The sequence below is a fragment of the Taudactylus pleione genome, unplaced genomic scaffold (genome assembly GCF_031769625.1).
Source record: "Taudactylus pleione unplaced genomic scaffold, aTauple2 ptg000071l, whole genome shotgun sequence".
Taxonomy (NCBI): Eukaryota; Metazoa; Chordata; class Amphibia; order Anura; family Myobatrachidae; genus Taudactylus; species Taudactylus pleione.
The window spans coordinates 301,085-326,930 of NW_028284473.1; the positions used below are offsets into that span (position 1 = coordinate 301,085).

General features: G+C 49.4%; 1 protein-coding gene across 27 annotated transcripts in view; it reads right to left on the bottom strand.

The window, feature by feature from the left end:
• OBSCN (obscurin, cytoskeletal calmodulin and titin-interacting RhoGEF) overlaps positions 1-25,846 on the bottom strand; it is a 646,947-nt gene that overhangs the window by 138,324 nt on the left and 482,777 nt on the right. For all 27 annotated transcript variants that reach the window (XM_088467488.1, XM_088467486.1, XM_088467498.1 and 24 more), the window contains 9 exons: positions 25,728-25,844; positions 23,374-23,538; positions 22,542-22,700; positions 22,237-22,414; positions 19,689-19,802; positions 19,354-19,521; positions 9,779-9,881; positions 6,913-7,042; positions 3,727-3,832 (listed from right to left, as the gene is read on the bottom strand). In XM_088467488.1, coding sequence (XP_088323614.1) covers positions 3,727-3,832; positions 6,913-7,042; positions 9,779-9,881; positions 19,354-19,521; positions 19,689-19,802; positions 22,237-22,414; positions 22,542-22,700; positions 23,374-23,538; positions 25,728-25,844 — 1,240 coding nt within the window. The remainder of the gene's footprint in view (positions 1-3,726; positions 3,833-6,912; positions 7,043-9,778; positions 9,882-19,353; positions 19,522-19,688; positions 19,803-22,236; positions 22,415-22,541; positions 22,701-23,373; positions 23,539-25,727; positions 25,845-25,846) is intronic.

Here is a 25,846-nt window from a genome sequence, read left to right on the forward strand (position 1 = left end):
AAATGATGCTATTTGGGGGCGTGCCCGTATGGCATGCCTCCCGTTAATGTCAGGCTGGGGGCAAGCCCAGCACTATGTCAGTAGCTGGACTGCCCCAGCTCTCTCCCTCCACTGAATGGATTCTTGTTCGTAGGGGCCGACATTGCCGCACAGCTGCGGCGGGTGGAGGTGCCCAACATCAGGTGAGTTCTCACCCGAGATTGCAGTGATTTCTTTCTGCACAACTCTCCCTAGCAAGCAGCCTGCACATATCAGTGAGATATGTGTAAGCTGCTTGTGTTGTACCTCTAAAAAACAGGTTAATGTCATTTAAAAAAAAATTACGTCAGGGCCCCCCCAAAAGGCTAACCAGCACCCGGACTTGCCAGCCAGTCCTGGTTCTTAAAATTACAGAAGAAAAATTGTGTAGGGTTCCACAGTAATTTAATAACCAGCACCAGGCAGCAGGGCCAGACCTGGCTTTAAATATAGGGGTGAAAAAATTTGCGTGAGGTACCCCCTATATTTAAAACCAGCTCCAGTCCCTTTCTAGCGGGGGGCTGATGCCACAGCCAGGGGAGCCTTTTCACCGGGCCCTCCAGCCGCAGCATCAGCTCTGACCGATAGTCAGCCCAGGCCAGCAATCCCTGGGGAGTTGGGGACCCCCCCAATAAAGGGGTCCCCCTCTCGAGAGCATCCCTGGCCTAGGCTGATAGCCCGGGGCTATCCCCGCCACCCCTGGGCGGTGGAGTACCATCGCAGCCTCATGCACACTCGCACAAGCTCTGACCTTACTCAGGAATTGCTAACCTCATCGCACGCTACGGCATCGCAGTGGATAATTTATGCACACCCCTGCAACGGCATCCAAACGCACTGGCACGCCTGTGTTTTGCTGACCACCCCTCGTCACCTCCCACAAACGGCACTTCCTGTTGATCACTCTGCGATGGGTCTGTGTAGTCACTGCAGACCCATCGCAGTCCCGATCGCAGTGGACGGTTCGCGCACTGCAATGCATACGCATGTACATAACGCAACTATTGCCCAATTGAGTGCATAATCGCAGTTGCGATCCTTGCTGAATCAGGCCCACAATCCACAGGTGGCTGAAGCCAGTGATGAATTACAGAAGTGCTCTCAGTGAATTATAGTAGTAATAACAGCAGACTGAAAAAAAATAAATACTAATTTGTATCCTTCATATCCCCCAGAACATCTCACGGAGGCAGCATTATTATGGACTGAGTCAATGTTATTGAATCCATGAGATAACTGAAAACCAGTAATACGAAGTCAGTCAGACAATTTGTCTCAGTGAAGTCACTGATATCTGGTGATTTGACAAGTTGCATTGTATATATACATACACACACATATATATATGTTCTTAGTGAAGGGATAGACTGCATTCTCAGTGATGTCACTGGTTCTTAGTAAAGGGATAGATTGTGTTTTCAGTGATGTCACTGGTTCTTAGTGAAGGGGTTAAATGAATTCTCAATGATGTCACTGGTTCTTAGTGAAGGGGTTAACTGAATTCTCAATGATGTCACTGGTTCTTAGTGAAGGGGTTAACTGAATTCTCAATGATGTCACTGGTTCTTAGTAAAGGGATAGATTGTGTTTTCAGTGATGTCACTGGTTCTTAGTGAAGGGGTTAACTGAATTCTCAATGATGTCACTGGTTCTTAGTGAAGGGGTTAACTGAATTCTCAATGATGTCACTGGTTCTTAGTGAAGGGGTTAACTGAATTCTCAATGATGTCACTGGTTCTTAGTAAAGGGATAGATTGTGTTTTCAGTGATGTCACTGGTTCTTAGTGAAGGGGTTAACTGAATTCTCAATGATGTCACTGGTTCTTAGTGAAGGGGTTAACTGAATTCTCAATGATGTCACTGGTTCTTAGTGAAGGGGTTAACTGAATTCTCAATGATGTCACTGGTTCTTAGTAAAGGGATAGATTGTGTTTTCAGTGATGTCACTGGTTCTTAGTGAAGGGGTTAACTGAATTCTCAATGATGTCACTGGTTCTTAGTGAAGGGGTTAACTGAATTCTCAATGATGTCACTGGTTCTTAGTGAAGGGGTTAACTGAATTCTCAATGATGTCACTGGTTCTTAGTAAAGGGATAGATTGTGTTTTCAGTGATGTCACTGGTTCTTAGTGAAGGGGTTAACTGAATTCTCAATGATGTCACTGGTTCTTAGTGAAAGGATAGTCTGCACTCTCAGTGATGTCACTGGTTCTTAGTGAAGAGACAGGCTGCACTCTCAGTGATGTCACTGGTTCTTAGTGAAGAGATAGGCTGCACTCTCAGTGATGTCACTGGTTCTAAAGGAAGGAATATGTTGCGTTCTCAGTGATATCACTGGTTCTTAGTGAAGGGATAGGTTGTGTTCTCAGTGATGTGACTGGTTCTTAATGAAGGCTTAGATTGTGTTCTCGGTGATGTCACTGGGTCTTAGTGAAGGGATATGTTGCTTTCTCAGTGCTGTCACTGGTTCTTAGTGAAGGGATAGGTTTGTGTTCTCAGTGCTGTCACTGGTTCTTAGTGAAGGGATATGTTGTGTTCTCAGTGATGTCACTGGTTCTTAGTGAAGGGATAGGCTGCACTCTCAGTGATGTCACTGGTTCTAAAGGAAGGAATAAGTTGCGTTCTCAGTGATATCACTGGTTCTTAGTGAAGGGATAGGTTGTGTTCTCGGTGATGTCACTGGATCTTAGTGAAGGGATAGATTGTGTTCTCGGTGATGTCACTGGGTCTTAGTGGAGGGATAGGTTGCGTTCTCAGTGAAGTCACTGGTTCTTCAAGAAGGAATAGACTGCATTCTCAGTGATGTCACTGATATCTGGTGATTTGACAGTCTGCATTCTCAGTGATGTCACTGGTTCTTAGTGAAGGAATAGGTTGCGTTCTCAATGATGTCACTGGTTCTTAGGGAAGGAATAGGTTGCGTTCTCAGTGATGTCACTGGTTCTTAGTGAAGGGATAGTTTGTGTTCTCAGTGATGGGATAAGTTGTGTTCTCAGTGATGTTACTGGTTCTTAGTGAAGGGATAAACTGCATTCTCAGTGATGTCCCTGGTTCTTAGTGAAGGGATAGGTTGCATTCTCAGTGATGTCACTGGTTCTTAGTGAAGGGATAGGCAGCACTCTCAGTGATGTCACTGGCTCTTAGTGAAGGAATAGGTTGTGTTCTCAGTGATGTCCCTGGTTCTTATTGAAAGGATAGGCTGCATTGTCAGTGATGTCACTGGGTCTTAGTGAAGGAATAGGTTGCATTCTCAGTGATGTCACTGGTTCTTAGTGAGGGGATAGGTTGTGTTCTTAGCGATGTCACTAATTATACTAGTGATTTGATAAACTGCATTCAGAATAATAGTTCAGTGCACCGAATGGCTGCATATATGGTACAAAGGCAACAGATACACTCATTTATTAGTTTCAATCAATAATAGACTCCAAAAAGAATAACAACAGGTCCTTACAGCTAACAATGGGAACACAAATGTTGCAGTACTAAGCCAAACAAATGGCAAACAGCAACATAGTCATACTGATGAATATGGAACTGAACAAAAAGTGGACTGTTCCTTTAGAAGTAGTATATATATATATATATATATATATATATACACACACACACATATTTATATATATAAAATTATTTATCATAAATACAGAATAAAATAAAAAAGAATCAGCTGAGTGATGAATACATGCTGTAATACGAGGCTCCTTACCTTCTATGGTGATGGTCTGGTCTCCTCTCCTCTCTTGGGCCAGTGACGCCGCTGTCTGTACGTTCAGCTGCGCTGCGCTGCGTGTGGATCCCAGTCTGTTCATCAGCTACAATGAAGAGAGGCGGCAGGATTGTACAGCAGGGACCTTACAATAGCGAGTCAACATCAAGGAATTCAGGACTATTTACTATGTTCCTGTTATTTCTATCTGCCATGGAATAATGTGTGTTCTAGAAATAAAATCCACATGAAACTAGAGGCCTGATTCAGAGCTGGACGCTCTGACAGAGCGCTCGCTCTGAATCAGGGCCCTCCTACCTTTTTTTGAGTGTCCTCATGGACGCTCGAATAGCTGTGGGTTACCACCCACAGCTATAGCAAGCGTCCATGATGATGGTCGCGATGGTCTTGACCATCACGACCATCGGGCTTGCGATGGAGACCCTGCGGTAGGGTCTCGCTGCCGCAAGCCCTGGAGTGATTTTGGCTCTATCAGAGCCAAAATCATTCCCACTGACATCACTAGCGATGTCAGTGGGGCCGGCTTGAGACGGTAGGCGTTCCCATGGGAACGCCTCTGTCTGGCAGGCACGCCCCCGGCACGCCCACCAAAGGGGGCGTGCTGTCAATCAACATCGACAGCACGCCCTCTTTGGTGCGAGACCCGGAGCGATGGAGATCCCGTCGCTCGCCGGGTCTTGCGCATGCGCACGACGGAGATCCCTCCGTCGTGCGCATGCGCAGTGGGGGAACATCGACCCGCTTGCGAGCGTACTGCCGCTCATGAGCGGGTCTGAATGACCCCCTAGGCCCAGAACTATTTTACATTTGTATATGTGTCTTGTATTATAAACTGTACACACAAGAGACCCCCAGGTGTATATCGAGGCCCTTCTGGGTATCCCTGGCATTTATTCCGGGGTATGTTTTCAGATGATGTTTTGATTTAATAATGATAAAATGTTTTGATTTATTAATGATCAAGAGATGGCTTCTGTATCCCCGGCTACTTATCCGCATATATTTATGCATATATTTATATATCTTTACCTAATTAGAAACTATTTATTGGCAAAAACAGACTCCCCTACACTCTTGCTCAGAGCTTATTAGCAGATGCAGCTGGTGATCGTCCTTACAGTATGGCCCTCATTCAGAGGCGGTCGCAAGAAGCGAGCGCTCTCTCTGAATGAGGGCGGCCGCTTCACGTTTCAAGTGCGGCCTCCTGGTCGCTAGCTAAGCTGTGGGTTAACACCCACAGCTTTAGCGACCGACCAGGTTGACCATCGCGACCATCGGGGCTTGCGACGAGACCCTAAGGTTGGGTCTCGGCAATCGCAAGCCCCAGGGAGCTTCCTGCTCTGATCGAGCAGGAAGCTCCCAACTGACATCACTGCTGATGTCAGTGCGGCCGCCCACAAAACGCTAAGCGTTCCTTAAGGAATGCCTCCGTTTGTGTAGCCACTCCCCCGCCCTGCCTACAAAACAGGGCGAGCTGTCGATCAACATCGACAGCCGCCCCTTTTGTAGTGAGCTCCGGAGCGAGAGAATTTCGTGCAGTGCGGCCGCTGCGCGTGCACAGGGCCTTAACATCGACCCGGTTACGAGCGCTCGGCGCTTGTGACTGGGTCTGAATGAGGGTCTATATGCTCACAGCATACACCTAGCACCAAATAAAAGAAACGTGTGAGCTTATCGGTTGATCAATAGAAATCGGTTCCGGACTTCTTTTTCTAGTAAATATCAGTCTCTGTGAGCCCTTATGTCCCACACTACACTTCTTCAGGTCGCCAGAAGTAGTCCTCTCCTCCTCACCAACGCGTTTCGACATATTGGGCCGTATTCGATTAGACGTGAAAAGCCGAGATCCACGAAAAAGTATCGCTGATTGCGTCTTTTCGCGTGGCGGAAACTTATCTCCGTATTCAATACCATCCCTCTTTTCATGTACGCGGAAAGTTAATGCAATGTAATAGGCAAAAAAGATTTGCCTCGAATAGCAGGAGAAAAGAAGTGCAAAATGTTTATTTTGGGGTGCAAAGGTGGGAAAACCACTCAGAACCCTTGGGACAGCCCCCCCAAAGGACAACTGCGTCAAAAAAATCCTGAAAAAAACTTAACACCCCAAAAAAGTACTTTCATTTTGGGGGGCGAAAAAGCACAAAGTGGGGGGACAACTTCAAAAACTAGCAAAATAAGGTTCTGGGGGTGCTCTAAGCAGGGGTCAACTGTTTTTGGGGTTGCAGGTGCTTTTTTGACAGAGGGATTTTTTTAAAACTTCACTTTAGAGATATTAAAAGATGCTAGCACCCATTTTCAGGTACCCCAAATTTGCCAGGACTACTTATTTTCACCCCAAAAATACTGCTTTATGCCATTCTTCACCACTTGTGCAAAGACGCTAATTAGAGGCAATTGAACCAACTTAAGTACCCAAACAGTTTTATTAGGACTATTAGGGCACTACTACATTGATCCCCAATGTTTCTGCATCTTTTTGGGGGGTTTGGGCTGATTTCCCCGATTCTGACACCACTTTCCGCCTGTTCTGACTTTGCGGGTCGCCATTTTCGCGTCTTTTGGAATTGAATACGGCAAAGAGCGGCGACGCACACGATAAGTTTCCGCGTCCAAAAGACGCGATGTAGGCGGAAAGTCCGGCAGGCGGAACTTTATTGTGGTCGCGAAACTAATTGAATATTGCCCATATTTAGAAAGAATTCCGGAACCGATTTCTAATGATCAACAGATAAGCTCATACATTTCTTTTACTTGCTACGCTGGATGTATTTTAAAGTTTTAATAAGATTTAAGTTTACTACAGTATGATAGTTCTCTCCATTGTTTTAGGTTCCTCCAGATGGAATAGAAATACTCAATAAGGAGGACCCTGCGATTTTTGACATTAACTGGCCACAAATACCCTTTAAAGGATTTATTTTTAATGTTTTATATATTTCTATTGTATAAATAATTTTCTTTAATATGAACCACTCAGATATACTGATCGCCCAATATAGAAGCGCAGAAGGTTATTTGCATTGTATATGTGGCTTTTGAGGAGTGATAAAGCCGCGGATCGTTTTGCTGCTGTGGGATATTGGTGCGGGTGAATTAATATTATATACTGTATATAAGAACAGGATCTCTTACTCACATGAACACGGAGACATTAGCGGCACATACCTCACACTCATAATGCCCAATGTCCTCCTTAGTGGCGTTCTTTATCACCAGGACCAGTGTTCCGCTCCTTGGCTCCGCGAATGTCTGGTGCTTATTGGAATCTGTCAGAGGATACCCGTCTCTGTACCACCTGTGGGCACACCATCAGGAGAGGGTTGCAACTTTCTCTCTGTCTACACAGACGGCATCACAGTGCACGATCTGAGGCTACACTGCCAACCTCGCCACAATGGGGCCTATGTAGTAAAACCCACCGCAACGGACCGATCCGGACTGCGCTACAGCATTCACAACTAGAACCAATGGCTGCCAAGGATTATTGTACATTCCTGCACAGTGTTATTGAGTAAGACCTAGTTTATTGGTTTAAGTTTTGCAGGAAGTAGCAGCTCTATTCAGCTGACTGCAGGTGATTATCGCTTTACAAAGACTGGAAACAGATACGAAGAAGTGTTTATGTTATTTTGCGTTATGAAGTAATCAATGATATAACTGTACTAAAAGAGACACATAGGGGGAATCGGTATGAAATCCCGGCTGCCGCATGGCCGGCAGTTCGATTCCCGGCAGCGGCAGCCCGACAGAGCAGCAGAGCCCGGCAGCAGAAGCCCGACAGCGCTGGAAATCCCGATCGTCCCCAGGTAAACTAACCTAATCCCCTAACCCTAATCCCCCCTCTAAGTGCCTAACCCTAATCCCCCCTTTAAGTGCCTAACCCCCCCTTCCCCGCTGCCTAAACCTAAGTCCCCCGGGGGTGCCTAACCCTAACCCCCCCTTCCCCTAGCCTAACCATAACCCTCCCGAGGAGGTGCTTAACCCTAAGTCCCCCCCGGGTGCCCTAAACCTAACCCCCCCCACATGGCTGTCCGCTTGCGGCGCCCGGCATCCCTTCGATCAGGATGCCGGGCGCCGGTCTCCCGGCGTCGGGTAAATGACAGGTGTCTAGATATAAACGCCGGTCATTTATCCCACGCCAGGATAAAGCAGCGGGGAAGCCGGCTGTCGGCATTAAGGCAGCCGGTTTCCCGATTGCATCACACATAGGGGCGTCTCTTTCAAAGTTGTACGCAAGTCTTTATTCACAGTGATAAAGACAGGCATGGAGAGTTTGGGGGAGGCAGCGGGAAATGTCCAGTGGCGGCTCCAGCGCAGTCCAAAATTCAAATAAGGGAGTCGCACCAACTGCCAGTGAGTCCCGACCAGTGAATTTTGGCAGCGTTTGGGGTGGCAGTTGGTGCGGCTCCACTATTTGAATTTTGGACTGGGCTGCAGCCCCACCTCTGGAGTCGCCACTGGTAATGTCGGTTAAAAAACGCAGCCGTGTCTTGACCGTTTCGGGGGGAAGGTGAAATCCTGCATCTGCGCAGAAAATAGGGCTCCGGTGTCTCAGTTACGGAACCCATTCCGAGCGACCATAGGCTCACTCAAGGAGTCGATGTTTGCAAGATCTGCGTCTGATGGTGTGTACGCAATGGCTGCAGTGGGCGTCTCAGTAGAGTCTCGGCGGCTGTTCCGCTAGCATATTTTGGCAAATCCTCAGCTGCAAAAATTGCAACTGCGGCAGCAATAGTGTAAAACTAATAAAACCTTTGACATAGTAAACTCTGCTCTGACCAGGGACTTTGAACACAGGTCCAACCCAGCTGCGACCCAGGTCAGACCCTTTTCACACTGCACCTTTGACCAGGGTTATTGCCGAGTTGGGCCTGTTCACACTGAATCCGGGTCAGCCATGTAAAACCCTATGAATATCATAAAAAAATTGCAGGAATCATGGCTGATGGATATCACTGTGTAGCACTGAGTTCATAAGTGTTTGTGCTGTTTGATTCAGCCAGTGAGAGCATGATGCAGCCTCTGACAGCATAGTGTACAGGTCACCTCTTCTTCACTCCAATTAGCCATCACTAATGACAGTAGTGGTATTAACCCCCTCCAGGCTGCCAGAATAATGCATCTGCTGTTGTCTGCAGTGTGCTGCCTGTGTGTTTGGCTGCTGACATCAAGTGAGACCCAGGAACATCTCATCAGCTGTGTTTGCTGAGTCCAGGGTTGGATAACCCGGGTTGGGCCCGTTCACACTGCACATCAACCCGGCTTGTTCCTGAGTTCAACCCTGCTCAATTGCAGGGTTGAAATACTGAGCCACCGGACCTGGCAATTTTTCTGTTGGCGCTTTCACACTGCACCTCGACCCGGCAATATACCGGGTTACTTTTGCGATGTGAAAGGGGCATTAGTCAGGCCCATAGACATTGTGAAGGAAATGCTGACATTTTATAAGCTAAAACAGCTAAATATGTGGCACCCAGTGACGTGAGGTGAGGTCAACGGCTGAGGAGGCACACATGGAGATTGGTCTGAGTGCTGGGAGCCTGTATCACCCCCTACTCACTGTAACTCTCCCCTCACTACACTAAGCTTCAGTGTCCATTGATTCTCCTACCTGCATCACTGTGTCTTCTCTTGCTGTTGCTGACTGAGTTCCGATCTCTAAACACTGCAGTGCACTTCCTGGTCACATGACACATCCAAGGTGTCCATCAGTACTCAAGGCACGCCCCTCATACCCAGAGGCATGCCTCTATTAGCTCTTTTTCTGTGCAGCTTACTGCCTGTGGTGTGGTCCTATCCCCAGCTCTGCGTGTCTGACTATACAGAAGCGAGGCTGTTGCTGCCTCATCTCTCCCCTCACACGTTTGGAATACACAGTCTGTAATCTCATTGCAATGTTTTAAACTAACTTCACTCTTCTATAAATTTCAAACTGTGCATCATTTTTATAACATACACACAGATGCACATTTCAGTCCCTGTATTAGTGGAAGCAGCTAAATAGATCATTTACGTCATGACGACCACTCACCTTATTTGTGGATACGGTGCCCCTTCGATGGTACATGAGAACTGCGCATCTTCACCATCCACAAAGTAGGCGTTGCGGAGCTTGTTGACGAACCTTGGAGGAACTGTGACCACATGGTTACATCGTTAGTGAGAGTGAAGGAAGACACAGATCCATGGAGTACAAACCATCATAAATACATAAACCTTCATAAATTCTAACAGTATTGTTCCTGAGAAGGGTAACACTAAACTCCTATTGGAATCAAACATGGGGAAATTTAATTATAGAACCTTCTAAAGTGGAGTTTTTTTGCCCATAGCAACCAATCAGATCACAGATATAATTTTACAGAATGTATTAGAGAACCGAGAGCTAGAGGATGATTGGTTGCTGTAAGCAACTCTTCCACTTGTCGTAGAGAAATCTCCTTTATTGGGGTATACAGGGGATGTACAGGTGATGTACTGGATCTATGCAGCTGGTGTACAGCATTTATGCAGGGGGTGTTCAGGGGGTATACGGGGGTGTACATGGAGTATGCAGGGGGTATACAGAGAGTATGCATGGGAAGTACAGGGGGTATACAGGATGGTGTACAGGTTGTATGTAGGAGATGTACAGGGAGTATGCAAGGGGTGAACAGGGGATATACAGGAGGTGTAATGAAGGTATACAGGGGATATACAGGGCTTATATGGGGTGTACAGGGGTATACAGGGGGTGTAGTAGAGGGAATATGCAAGGTGTATGTATACACAGGAGGTGTAAAGGAGGAATACAGAAGGTAAACCGGGTGTACAGTGGGTGTACATTGGGTATACAAGAGGTATGCAGGGGCTGTACTGGAGGTATGCAGGGGTTGTACTGGAGGTATGCAGGGGATGTACTGGAGGTATGCAGGGGATGTACTGGATGTATGCAGGGGATGTACTGGAGGTATGCAGGGGATGTACTGGAGGTATGCAGGAGATGTACTGGAGGTATGCAGGGGTTGTACTGGAGGTATGCAGGGGATGTACTGGAGGTATGCAGGGGATGTACTGGAGGTATGCAGGGGTTGTACTGGAGGTATGCAGGGGATGTACTGGAGGTATGCAGGGGATGTACTCTAGGTATGCAGGGGTTGTACTGGAGGTATGCAGGGGATGTACTGGAGGTATGCAGGGGATGTACTGGAGGTATGCAGGGGATGTACTGGAGGTATGCAGGGGATGTACTGGAAGTATGCAGGGGTTGTACTGGAGGTATGCAGGGGATGTACTGGAAGTATGCAGGGGTTGTACTGGAGGTATGCAGGGGTTGTACTGGAGGTATGCAGGGGATGTACTGGAGGTATGCAGGGGTTGTACTGGAGGTATGCAGGGGATGTACTGGAGGTATGCAGGGGTTGTACTGGAGGTATGCAGGGGATGTACTGGAGGTATGCAGGGGTTGTACTGGTGGTATGCAGGGGTTGTACTGGAGGTATGCAGGGGATGTACTGGAGGTATGCAGGGGTTGTACTGGTGGTATGCAGGGGATGTACTGGAGGTATGCAGGGGATGTACTGGAGGTATGCAGGGGTTGTATTGGAGGTATGCAGGTGTTGTCCTGGAGGTATGCAGGGGATGTACTGGAGGTATGCAGGGGATGTACTGGAGGTATGCAGGGGATGTACTGGAGGTATGCAGGGGATGTACTGGAGGTATGCAGGGGTTGTACTGGAGGTATGCAGGGGATGTACTGGAGGTATGCAGGAGATGTACTGGAGGTATGCAGGGGTTTTACTGGAGGTATGCAGGAGATGTACTGAAGGTATGAAGGGGATGTACTGGAGGTATGCAGGGGTTGTACTGGAGGTATGCAGGGGATGTACTGGAGGTATGCAGGGGATGTACTGGACGTATGCAGGGGTTGTACTGGAGGTATGCAGGGGATGTACTGGAGGTATGCAGGGGATGTACTGGAGGTATGCAGGGGATGTACTGGAGGTATGCAGGGGATGTACTGGAAGTATGCAGGGGTTGTACTGGAGGTATGCAGGGGATGTACTGGAGGTATGCAGGGGATGTACTGGAGGTATGCAGGGGTTGTACTGGAGGTATGCAGGGGATGTACTGGAGGTATGCAGGGGTTGTACTGGAGGTATGCAGGGGATGTACTGGAGGTATGCAGGGGATGTACTGGAGGTATGCAGTGGTTGTACTGGAGGTATGCAGAGGATGTACTGGAGGTATGCAGGGGATGTACTGGAGGTATGCAGGGGATGTACTGGAGGTATGCAGTGGTTGTACTGGAGCTATGCAGGGGATGTACTGGAGGTATGCAGGGGTTGTACAGGAGTTGTACAGTGGGTATTACCTTTCACTTATCTCTAAGAAAAGGGTGACGGTTGCACATATTACAAGATTTGTTCATGCAAAGCTGACGAGAATCTGGCTTTGAATAAAGAACATTTTAGAATTGTATTTTTTAATTTAACAGATTCAAACTCTGTTGAATACATATTTGCCTGGCTTGCTGGGTACAATGTACCCCTTATAATGAAGCAAGGGCCTTAATTCAGATTCGGACGGAATTGCATATCTGTCTGTGCAGAAATGGTAATCATGGGTATCACGCCTCCTGCTGCATTATGTATCCGAGCTGTGTTGTCCAACGCGGCATTGTATACTCTGCGGAACATCGGCCAGCTAAGGTGACCCATGGGGTCATGCCGCCGGCCGCTACAGATGAGAGCAAAATTCCAGGAAAGCTGACGGAGATCCTGGCCCCTCCCCTCCCTCGCAAAAGCGGCGACACGCCTCCATTTCAGGAAACGGAGGTCATCGCCACCCCCTCCCCGCCCACACACTGGCAACAGACTGTCAATCACTGGCAGTCTGCTGCCAATCTACGTGCGGGCTCGCAGACCCGTTCTGCACATGCGATCATCGGGAATCTGCGTTCAGCAGTGCTGAATGAGGGCCCTGATCCAGAGGAGCAAGCAGATCATGCCAGGCTGCCAATTCTCAGTGATTCTCAGGAGTGAAAATATACAAATGGGAGACTGAGCATTCCTCTACTGTGCGACAGAATCCGCAAACGCCCTCATTCGCAACATCGACACCTTCAGCAGCCGCTGCCTGGTGTAGTCTCCCTGGTAACTTTCTTAAGATATTGCCACTGAGGCTGAAGTGCTGAGAAAGAGAATGCAGCACTCCTAGGACACTCCCATAACACGCCTGTGACACTCCCATAACACGCCTGTGACACTCCCATAACACGCCTGTGACACTCCCACAACACGTCTGTGACACTCCCAGGACACACCCATAACACTCCCAGGATACTCCCATAACACGCCCACAACACTCCCAGGACACACCCAGGACACTTCCATAACACGCCTGAGACACTCCCAGGTCACGCCCATAACACTCCCAGGACACGCCCATAACACTCCCAGGACACGCCCATGCCCATAACACTCCCAGGACACACCCAGGACACTTCCATAACACGCCTGTGACATGCCCATAACACTCCCAGGACATGCCCATAACACTCCCAGGACACGCCCATAACACGCCTATGACACCTCCTCTTTTACAAAGACTTTAGGACACCTCCCAGTCTCCACCGTGAACCATACATGGATTACAGAAGCTGTCTCAGGTAATGGCGATGTCGTACTGAGGCTACCAGGGAAGGACATCTAGTCATACATGCCTACCCTCCCGGTTTTCGCGGGAGGCTCCCGATTTTTCGGGTAACCCCCCTCACCCACGGAAGGGTAGGCATTTCTCCCGCATTCTGCCCACTTCCTAGTGAAGTGGGCAGAATTAGGAGAATACCCGCGGCAATCGCGGGTAGGGATGGGAATCATTTGATGTTTCATCGGAAACATCGGTTAAATGGTTTCGATGTTTAACCCTGCAATGTTTTTGATTCAATGTTTCATTACCATCGCAAGATTTCTCCCCCGATGTTTTCCCCTGCCTTTCCAATGTTTTTTTTTATTTTATTTTTTTGTGTGACACTGTGTGGTGCTGTCACTGCTGTGTGACACTGTGTGGTGCTGTCACTGCTGTGTGACACTGTGTGGTGCTGTCACTGCTGTGTAACGCTGTGTGGTGCTGTCACTGCTGTGTGGTGCTGTCACTGCTGTGTGACGCTGTGTGGTGCTGTCACTGCTGTGTGACGCTGTGTGGTGCTGTCACTGCTGTGTGACGCTGTGTGGTGCTGTCACTGCTGTGTGACGCTGTGTGGTGCTGTCACTGCTGTGTGACGCTGTGTGGTGCTGTCACTGCTGTGTGACGCTGTGTGGTGCTGTCACTGCTGTGTGACGCTGTGTGGTGCTGTCACTGCTGTGTGACGCTGTGTGGTGCTGTCACTGCTGTGTGACGCTGTGTGGGGCTGTCACTGCTGTGTGACGCTGTGTGGGGCTGTCACTGCTGTGTGACGCTGTGTGGGGGTGTCACTGCTGTGTGACGCTGTGTGGGGCTGTCACTGCTGTGTGACGCTGTGTGGGGCTGTCACTGCTGTGTGACGCTGTGTGGTGCTGTCACTGCTGTGTGACGCTGTGTGGTGCTGTCACTGCTGTGTGACGCTGTGTGGTGCTGTCACTGCTGTGTGACGCTGTGTGGTGCTGTCACTGCTGTGTGACGCTGTGTGGGGCTGTCACTGCTGTGTGACGCTGTGTGGGGCTGTCACTGCTGTGTGACGCTGTGTGGTGGTGTCAATGCTGTGTGACGCTGTGTGGGGCTGTCACTGCTGTCACTGCTGTGTGACGCTGTGTGGGGCTGTCACTGCTGTGTGACGCTGTGTGGTGCTGTCACTGCTGTGTGACGCTGTGTGGTGCTGTCACTGCTGTGTGACGCTGTGTGGTGCTGTCACTGCTGTGTGACGCTGTGTGGTGCTGTCACTGCTGTGTGACGCTGTGTGGTGCTGTCACTGCTGTGTGACGCTGTGTGGTGGTGTCACTGCTGTGTGACGCTGTGTGGTGCTGTCACTGCTGTGTGACGCTGTGTGGTGCTGTCACTGCTGTGTGACGCTGTGTGGTGCTGTCACTGCTGTGTGACTCTGTGTGGTGCTGTCACTGCTGTGTGACACTGTGTGGTGCTGTCACTGCTGTGTGACTCTGTGTGGTGCTGTCACTGCTGTGTGACGCTGTGTGGTGCTGTCACTGCTGTGTGACGCTGTGTGGTGCTGTCACTGCTGTGTGACGCTGTGTGGTGCTGTCACTGCTGTGTGGTGCTGTCACTGCTGTGTGACGCTGTGTGGTGCTGTCACTGCTGTGTGACGCTGTGTGGTGCTGTCACTGCTGTGTGACGCTGTGTGGTGCTGTCACTGCTGTGTGACGCTGTGTGGTGCTGTCACTGCTGTGTGACGCTGTGTGGGGCTGTCACTGCTGTGTGACGCTGTGTGGGGCTGTCACTGCTGTGTGACGCTGTGTGGGGGTGTCACTGCTGTGTGATGCTGTGTGGTGGTGTCACTGCTGTGTGACGCTGTGTGGGGCTGTCACTGCTGTGTGACGCTGTGTGGTGCTGTCACTGCTGTGTGACGCTGTGTGGTGCTGTCACTGCTGTGTGACGCTGTGTGGTGCTGTCACTGCTGTGTGACGCTGTGTGGTGCTGTCACTGCTGTGTGACGCTGTGTGGTGCTGTCACTGCTGTGTGACGCTGTGTGGGGCTGTCACTGCTGTGTGACGCTGTGTGGTGGTGTCACTGCTGTGTGACGCTGTGTGGGGCTGTCACTGCTGTCACTGCTGTGTGACGCTGTGTGGGGCTGTCACTGCTGTCACTGCTGTGTGACGCTGTGTGGGGCTGTCACTGCTGTCACTGCTGTGTGACGCTGTGTGGGGCTGTCACTGCTGTCACTGCTGTGTGACGCTGTGTGGGGCTGTCACTGCTGTCACTGCTGTGTGACGCTGTGTGGGGCTGTCACTGCTGTCACTGCTGTGTGACGCTGTGTGGGGCTGTCACTGCTGTCACTGCTGTGTGACGCTGTGTGGGGCCGTCACTGCTGTGTGACGCTGTGTGGTGCCGTCACTGCTGTGTGACGCTGTGTGGTGCCGTCACTGCTGTGTGACGCTGTGTGGTGCCGTCACTGCTGTGTGACGCTGTGTGGTGCCGTCACTGCTGTGTGACGCTGTGTGGTGCCGTCACTGCTGTGTGACGCTGTGTGGTGCCGTCACTGCTGTGTGACGCTGTGTGGTGCCGTCACTGCTGTGTGACGCTGTGTGGTGCCGTCACTGCTGTGTGACGCTGTGTGGTGCCGTCACTGCTGTGTGACGCTGTGTGGTGCCGTCACTGCTGTGTGACGCTGTGTGGTGCCGTCACTGCTGTGTGACGCTGTGTGGTGCTGTCACTGCTGTGTGACGCTGTGTGGTGGTGTCACTGCTGTGTGACGCTGTGTGGTGCTGTCACTGCTGTGTGACGCTGTGTGGTGCTGTCACTGCTGTGTGACGCTGTGTGGTGCCGTCACTGCTGTGGGCTGCCAGCTGGCTCTCTCCTTGTTTTATAGTCAGTTATAACTAAAACTACAACTATTAAGAATAGAGTACAAAATACTGACTGGTCTATGGCTGCTGTGTGCATGCTGCTGCTGGGGGAGGTGGCTGACAGAGTGACAGACACTCTGATCAGCCAATTAGCAGCAGCACATAGGACAGTCCCACCCCTGGCTCACTGTCACTGGTGCTGCTCTCAGTGAACACTGGTTGGCTGCTTGGGGTGTCTGGCTGCTGCAGCTATTGGTAACTGAGCTGTCAGTCTCCCAGTGTCACTGTCAGGCACTCACTGCATGTGACAGACTCAGCGGTGCCTAAGTGTCTGGAGTGACATCATTGGTGAGGAGCTGAGAGGGTAACAGCTAGATCCCTTTCCGTAGATTTACCATGACATCATCAGCCAGTGTCCAACGTCATTCCCTACCATCCAAATGGGCATAGAGGGGGAATATAACCATGTGGCGAGTGTAGCGAGCCACCGTGCCTGAAGCGTGGCGAGCGAAGCCAGCAGTAACACACAACACGTCTGCAATACTGTCTGTCACTAGTAGTGAGTACTGACAATACAAATAAAATGGCACCACCCAAAAGTCATTTGTGGAAACACTTTGATAGGAAAGATAATGAGCCCAAAACCTAAGTCCCCCCTGGGGGTGCCTAACCCTAACCCTCCCTCCCCCTAGCCTAACCCTCCCGGGGGGGTGCCTAACCCTAACCCTCCCTCCCCCTAGCCTAACCCTCCCGGGGGGGTGCCTAACCCTAACCCTCCCTCCCCCTAGCCTAACCCTCCCGGGGGGGTGCCTAACCCTAACCCTCCCTCCCCTTAGCCTAACCCTCCCGGGGGGGTGCCTAACCCTAAGTCCCCCCCGGGAGCCCTAAACCTAACCCTCCCCCCCCCCGCGGCTGTCCACTCGCGGCGCCCGGCATCACTACGATTGGGATGCTGGGCGCCGGTCTCCCGGCGTCGGGGAAATGCCGGGCGTCTACATCTAGATGCCCGGCATTTTACCCTTGCCGGGATATGACAGTCGGGAAGCTGGCTGCCGGTATTTAGGCAGTCGGCTTCCCGATTGCATACCGTCCAAAACAGCTATTTGTAGATACTGCAGCAAGAAAATAAAAACATGTGCAAACACATCTAATTTAAAATGCCACCTTGAAATCAAATACCCTCTTGTGCTGCTTTGTGTATATATATACATTACATATACACACTGCTTGCCTCCTTGAAGATAGCCATAGTATAAGTTTATTAGTCTATTAAATGTTTAAATACAGTTTGCTTTAAAAAAAAAAAAAAACATCGGTTTCAGAGAACCAATGTTTATATCTAAATAATGTTTTGCATTCAATGTTAAAAACATCGGTACTTCCAATGTTTTCTTTCGATGTCCCATCCCTAATCGCGGGTCTCCGTGAAGGGGGCAGGGCTTAAGCTGTGATTCTGCATGAATCACAGCATTTGGCCCCGCCCCCTATGTAAATTCTGCCCAATCGCGGCAATTTTACCACAAGGGGGCGGGGCTTAATGACGCATATCATCAAGCCCCCGCCCCCGTCGGCCCCCTGCTGCATCTCTTACCCGGGCTTCTCCCGGGAAGAGAATGTTAAAGGTAGGTAACCCTGCATCTAGTACATCTTGGTGCAGTCCGAAGGCAGAAGGATAGTAGGAGTCCAAGGAACAGCTGCTCTCCAGATACTTCCCTCTCCCTTTGGTGCCCAAGGACGGTTCTGGTTGTACGGCCCGTGTTCCCCTCCTAATGTAAAGTGCTTGGTACATCGCTGGCATCACATGACTGGCTGAACAGTGGTTCACTCACAAAATGGCCGCCTTCACCGTGCACGTGACAGGTGCCATTCACATAGGCTGCTGCTAATAAAACAGTTAATGGGTTGAAGTCATTTTACTTTTTCCATCCTTTAGGTTTAGGACTGCAAAGCAATGCAGATTGTTCTCACAGTTTTCTTCTTTATCGTGAATAAATCACTGTAGCCTATGTGTGACTCACTGTGACAGCTTTGAACTGTATATTAATGGGTTATTTCTCAGCTGTGAGTCACAGGGAACGTGTCTCCTGAAGTGAGATGAGGGGTGTACGGAGAATCTGCAGTATCTCTGAGCAGGCAGAAGACACCTCTGGAACGTACCTGGGGCAACAAGTGCGTCATCTGCAATTAGGATGTTAATATATTGCTTTTACAGGCAGCGACTGCATTATTCTAAACGTGAAAGCAGCAACCCCATGTGCAGGTGTTTTATCCTCTATATACAGCACCTTTAGAGGATGCAGAAAAGTAGTATGTTATGCCCACATACTAAGACCACACATGGTCATGCGTGTTCGGTTTAAGTACCCGGTTTGTGTGTGCTTTCACTTCCTCTCTCTGCATGTGCGAGCCGGCGAGCAGACTTACACGTACATGGATCTACAGCATGAACAGCGAAGCAGTAAGTTATCCCTTCGCATTCCAGGCCAGTTGCGCTGGGACATCTGAGTATCGCTCGGCGTCCGGTGAAATCTGCCTGATCGCCGGAGAAGTTCCTTAAGTTCATATACCGGAAATGTGAACAACTTCTCCCATTTACAAATCTGTAGCTCAACAAATTCTTGAATATTCCAAAACAATTGGTCTTGTAACCTTTCATCTCGTAATGCACTAAACACAGACAACATCTTACTTTGAGGCCATTTTCTCCTTTACATGCCGGGCTTACTCACCCTCAGACTCGCCGGGCTTAAGGCCCCCATACATCAGCAATTGATTGCAGCAATAGTGCAATTTGCAATCGATTGTGTATAAAAATCTTTCCCTTTTTCAATCGATTGCAGATGGCAGAATTGCCACAATCGATTGAAAAAGGGAAAGATTTTTATACACAATCGATTGCAAGATTGCTGCAATCAATTGCTGATATATGGGGGCCTTTACTCTCCCCCGACACTCAATGACATCTCAGAAACTGCCCAAGCTTATTGAGAAGCATTTCTGCACCCAATAAGTCTTACCAGTCACAGTAGCAATATAAACTCCCTGACCGCAAGCCCACGAGCACCGCTACATAGTAGTTTACAATCAACATTGGTAGATCAATATAAGAAATGAAAAACAAATATATCACCTTGAACAAGGATCTTCCCTAAGGTACTGGCATATCCAGCAGCACTAGTGGCAAAACACATGTATTGCCCAGAGTCCGTGCCCGTCATGTTGTCCAAAATGAGGGTACACGAGCCGTCAGGATCTTCGATGATTATGTGATGCGGATCCACCTCCACCGCGCGCCCATCTGTGAGACGAGAATGACAAAAACTCAGATTGTGTATAAAGGGCTCTCACCCATTTGATGGGAATGAAAGCACGTCTCCTTCAGCCCACCACTCTTATCTGGTGACAAAGTAAAATGTAGCTGCGCTTTGGCACCTGTTGTATCATTGTCATTACTGCAGGAATTACCTTTGTACCAGGTGACTGTGGGTTTCGGGGTTCCTGCAATGCGGCAGGCCAGTTTCACAGTTTCCCCCAGCTCAGCTGTACAGTCTGCCAGCAGCTCGATGAAGTGAGGGGGATCTGTAATATACACAGTGACATTCATAATCCTCTTCCAGGAAGATAATCTACATATGGTCGCAGAATTTACATACATCACACTATGGACCTCATTCAGAGTCTGTCGTTGAGGCCGCACGGTCGTATAGTAAAAGGGGCCGGATATGCAAATGATGCACACGCATGTTGCGTCCCTAAGGTCGGATCGTTAGCTGGCCGACTAAGGGGTGGATGCGGTCGGTTCACTAAAAATACGCCCACTGCTCGTACGCATAGCACGTCATCTCCGGCTACATAAGGATTAATCGCGAGCATCATAAACCATCGGAACTGGTCGTAGAGCTTAAGGTTGACCATACCCTCTCTTAAGCTCTACGATCATGTCAGTGTAAAACCTCCCATGTCACATGTGCCATGACGCTACTTTGTTAATTATGCACTCCCTTAAAACGCCGTTCGCATAATTAGGCACGCCTGCGTTCGGATCTCCACACCCCCGTTTTCAAGCACCTTCCCATGTTACCACCCAGAAACGCCACAATCTGTCACTCAAACTACCGACCTGGCGGTGTTGAAGGAGAAATTTCTGATCGTAGCCGCTAGTTTGTGCACGCGCATTGCGAACTGTACGCATGTGCAGTAAAGCGAACAGCGGCTGCGTACGACCGTGCGGCCGCTTCGACCGACTCTGAATGAGGTCCTATATATCCAATAACTTAACTTGCGGAAACCGTTTTGTGTCATTTTATTATTAACCACTGACGATAACAATAGTTTACTTTGTTTTTGGTGGAACTTGAAATACATCTTTGTTCCCTATGCTGTAATCTACACTATTCCCGATAATCTTTAGTAAAGGCCTGCTGCATCCGACCTGATTGGGTGACGCTACCTGCATGCATCATGAATAGATATTTTAGTGCTCTGTGCAAGAGAGAACAGTGGGGTCCTCATTCAGGTTTTGGGAGGGGAAATAGTAGGGAGATGTTGTACTGCCCTGTTTACAGCACTGACTACGCTATAGCAATATATACCGCTATTACTTATGTGAGAGCTGCCCTGAGGCAGTCTGCTGCCTATGGTCTCAAAGGTGGAGCACGGTAACACAATGGTTAGCATTACTGCCTCACTGCACTGAAGTCCTGGGATAGATTCCCGCCAATATGCTATCTGTGTGGAGTTTGTATGTACGCTCTGTGGGCCTGATTCAGAGCCGCCCGTAAGCGGCCACTCGTTCGCTCTGAGCGATGTTCGCACAACTGCGCATGCGTATGGGTCGTAATGCGCGTGCGCAAACCAATCATTGCGGTCGGAAATCGAGCGCTCGCAAAACAGCGAGAGGCTGCTAATTTGATTGACAGAATGTACCGTTTGTGGGTGGTAACAGGGGAAGGTGCTTGAAAATGGGGGAGTGTAGATCCGAACGCAGGCGTGCCTAATGGTCAAAAGGGCGTTTAATGGGAGTGCATATTTAGTAAAGGAGCGTCATCGACCACGTCACTTGGTTGTCTTTTAGCCTGAACTGCTCCCAGTGATAGCGGTAAGAAAAACCTACCACAAGCACTGCGAGCGGTTCAGATGCCTTTCGATGTACCCGAATAATCTAATAAATACCGGAGATGACGTGTGATGCGAACGGCAAAGGGGCGTCTTTACAAAATAGCGAGCGCATTTTTCGTTAGCTCGCTCAGACATAGAGGCATCAACAAACCGCAAAGAGCAAGCGCTCAATTTAAATAGCCGGCCCCTTTTTTGGAACGACCGTACGCAAATAGCGTCCGGCTCTGAATCAGGCCCTGTGTTCGTGCAGAATTTCTCTGAGTACTCCTGTTTTATCCCACAATCAATAAACATACTAGTAGGGTAATTGGCTTCTGACCAAAAAATGAACCTGTATGTGTGTGCGTGATAGGCAATATAGGGGCTGATTCACTACGGATCGCAATACTGCGTATGCACGCAGTTCAACTGCGATAGCAAGCCAAACCACTGCGATCGCAATGCAATCTCTGTAACGGCGCGCATACGGCGCGCTAATACACACAATTGCATGTGTATTAGCAACAGCGATCCAAGCTGCATCAGGCCCATAGATTGTAAGCTCTACTGGAGCAGGGACTGATGTGAATAACTATAAACCTCTGAGTATAGAGGAGGGGGGGTGATAGGTTGACCAACGCCCATTTCCCAGCTTTGCACCCAGGGTAGTGCCACACGTAGCATGGCAATGAAAATGCCTCAGTGATGTCACTGGTTCTTAGGGAATCTATAGGCATAATTCTCATTAATATCGGTTCAGCCTCACAAAAGTGGCCACCTATTCTGATTTATAATTGGTTGAGCCCCCATAGCAAAGTATCTGCATCTATAAAACCTCCATCACAAGCCGCCACCAGTACCTGTGACACCACACCACTCCCGGTGTACACACGACAAATACAAGAACACCGCTTACTCCACAGTGGAAGGCTGAACCGCTGCTGTATGCCGCAGACCTCTTTCACCCATGAGTTCTTGATGATGACCGTACGAGCCTGCAGGAGGTACTTGCGGACCGAGTCCTCTCGCTCGTGCCATACCTCAAACGCCCGGTCGTCTCCTTCTACCTGGTCGTTCAAGTCAATATTCGTCAGCTAGGGAGGGAAGAGTTGCACTGAGCCAGCTGTCATACATCATGGAGGAATGGGGGGGGTAGGGAGGGGCGACTTTTAACGTTCAGATACAGAGCAAGGCGCTGAGAACATCCAGAGAGACACTGACCTTCATCATGTTCTTGAAGACATAGCTGTAAGTGTCCGTCCTGGTGTCTCTCTTGGGTTTGCAGATGATGAGATAGTTCTTGAACAGGAAGACATGTCGGTTGTGTCCCTTCCAGGCCATTCGAGCACCCGGGGCGCCTTCCCATACGATGAAATGACCCTGAGCCAAAGGGCAAATGACGTATGAAAGGAGATGGAATTATCCCAAAAATACTCTTCTACTTACACTCCGGCCATATGTACGTACATGCAAGTGTCCATGTGCAGGATGAATGTAGTGGCTCTTATGATTCAGATACCATACAATATTATTATTCTAATAATATAGGATTTCACTATTCTGTAGCATTGTCTGATTGCTGTTGTCTTCGTTACCCAATTTGTTTTATTTTTCTTATAAACAAACTGGATCTTTTTGGTTTCTAATTGTACTTTGGGAAGTGTTGAATAAACTTTCTCATGAGGAGGATGAGGAGGGGGCACACAGAGAAACTGCTCTACTGGGCCCTCACCCTGGTCTTCTGAGCACCTATGTGATCCAGCGCATGTACAGAGACCCTCGCCTCCCTCGCCTTCAGAACCTTGTATCGAATACGAAGCTCAATATTAATTTCGTGGTCTTTATTCCAAACATTAGACATATCTAACAGCAGCACAACTACTCGTCCTACAAACTAGCAAGTACCAATACCTTAATCATAAATCCTAGCCAGGGACTGTAGCTACAGAGCTTCCACCAAATTCTACAAATGCCGGGAACATTCTCAGTTAATTTCAGTGGAGACCTCAGTTCTTATCGAAGTCTCACAGCTGACACAATGGGACATTAGTACCTGGCGGATGGGTTCTCCCAGCGCCTCCAGCGTTCCGGGGTAGTTCTCGATCATCGACACATGCAGGAAGTTTTCCGCCCTCCGGGTCAGCGCGGACACGATGGCGTAGACTTGCTCCAGCAGGGCACAGTTTTTCCCATTCCTGGCTTTGTTGCGGATCATTTCCTGGAAAGGAACCAAGAAGTATCATGGTCTGCTCCCAGGGACATTACTGAAATGTGATCCATTTTAAGGACAATGGGCCTGATTCAGCAAGGAGCGCAGTGGCTAATACGCACGCAATCGGTCAATTGTTGTGTTCTGCCTACGCATTGCAGTGCGCATGCAAGAACTAGCAAACTGCGATCAGGACTGCAATCGCAGCAGCTACACAGACCCATCGCAGAGTGATTGACAGGAAGTGCCTTTTGTGGGTGGTGACGGGGGAGTGGTCGGGCGAACGCGCGCGTGCCAGTGCGTTTTCAGCGCCGTTGCATGGGTGTGGAATAAATTATTCATTGCGATACCATATGCAGCCTAAGGGCCTGATTCAGAGCCGGACGCAATTAGCGCTCGCTCGTCCAGAATATAGGGGTGGCAATTCAAATGAACCGTTCGCCCTTTGCGGTCTGTTCACGCTACTAGGTCTGAACGAGCGAACAAAACTTGCGGTCGTTTTTTTGAAAACTACGCCCCCTGGCCGCTCGCATCCTACGTCATGTCCGCTATTTATTAGATTAATCGAGTACATCGACCAGCGTATGAACTGCTCGCTATTCTTGTGGTTGGTTTTTGCTACCACAATCTTGCGAGCAGTTTTGACTATAAATCAACCAAGTGACGTGGTCAATGACGCTGCTGTATTAATTAAGCACACCCATAAAACGCCCGTTTTGACCTTTAAGCACGCCTGCGTTCGGATCTCCACTCCCCGATTTCAAGCACCTTCCCCTGTTACCACCCACATACGCCTCTTTCTGTCACTCAAATTTTCAGGCATTCGCTATTTTGCGAGCACATGAATTTCGACCGCACTGACTGGTTCGCGCATGCGTATAACAATCCGTACGCATGCGCAGTTGGGCAAACATCGCTCGGAGCGAACGAGCGGCCGCTTACGAGCGGCCGCTTACGAGCGGCTCTGAATCAGGCCCTAAGGCCTCATAGCATGCAATGAAGTTAGCAATTCCTGAGCAAGTGTGTGTGAGGCTGCGATGGTGCTCGATGGTACAGATGTTTTCACAGTCTTGCTAAACATTACGGATGTGTGTAAGGTACAGGGGGCGTCCTTATGTAGTGCTGCGACGTCATAGCGATCGCAATGGATTAGCATACTATCTCAGTTGAACTGTGTGCGTAATTACTGATTGAGACCGGTCGCAAGGCTGCGTATGGGTACGATGTTACTCGATGTTGCCGATTGTTTAATACACTTCTTGGAGGTGCCGTATGTTACTAAGGGAAAATAGACGTCCTGTGTAAGGCTGGTGGGCGTCTAAATACACACCGCGATCGCACGGCAAGACATAGTGGGCATGCTAATGTCTTGCTAGCGATCGCGGCATTTGCATACTTTGGATGCGGACAGCTGCGTGCGAACAGGTCTGAATCAAGCCCTAGGCCCAGTGAGAGGAACTGCTAAATGTATGTTCTCCTGATTAACATTTTGGAATGACGTACTGTGGACCTGATTCAGAGCCGGACGCTATTTGCGCTCGCTCGTTCAGAAAAAGGGGCCAGCTATTTAAATTGAGCGCTCGCTCTTTGCGGTCTGTTGACGCCTCTATGTCTGAGCGAGTGAACGAAACATGCGCTCGCTATTTTGTAAAGACGCCCCCTGGCCACTCGCATCCTACGTCATCTCCGCTATTTATTAGATTAATCGAGTACATCGAAAGGCGTCTGAACTGCTCGCAGTGCTTGTGGTTGGATTTTCCTACCGCAATCATGCGAACAGTTCAGGCTAAGAGACAACCAAGTGACGTGGTCGATGACGCTGCTTTGTTAATTATGCACACCCTTAAAACGCCCGTTTTGACCGTTTGGCACGCCTGCGTTCGGATCACCACTCCCCGTTTTCAAGCACCTTCCCCTGTTACCACCCACAAACGCCTCATCCTGTCACTCAAATTAGCAGGCACTCGCTGCTTTGCGAGTGCTCGATTTCCGACCGCAATGACTGGTTGGCGCATGCGCATTACGACCCATACGCATGCGCAGTTGTGCGAACATTGCTCGGAGTGAACGAGCGGCCGCTTACGAGCGGCTCTGAATCAGACCCTGTATCCCCTTCCCTGCAACCACTTATACCACTGTAGTAATATTACCCACTGTGGGGTGTGGGCACCGATCAGCAAGAAGTAATCAATGCTCACCTTGATAATGACTTGATAGCGCTGTATTCTGTTTATTGGCCGTTCGAGGTAGTGCTGCAGTGGGGGTACCGGGGGCTTAGAGGGGTCACAAAGAGCCAAAGTTTCATCTGCGTAGTTCT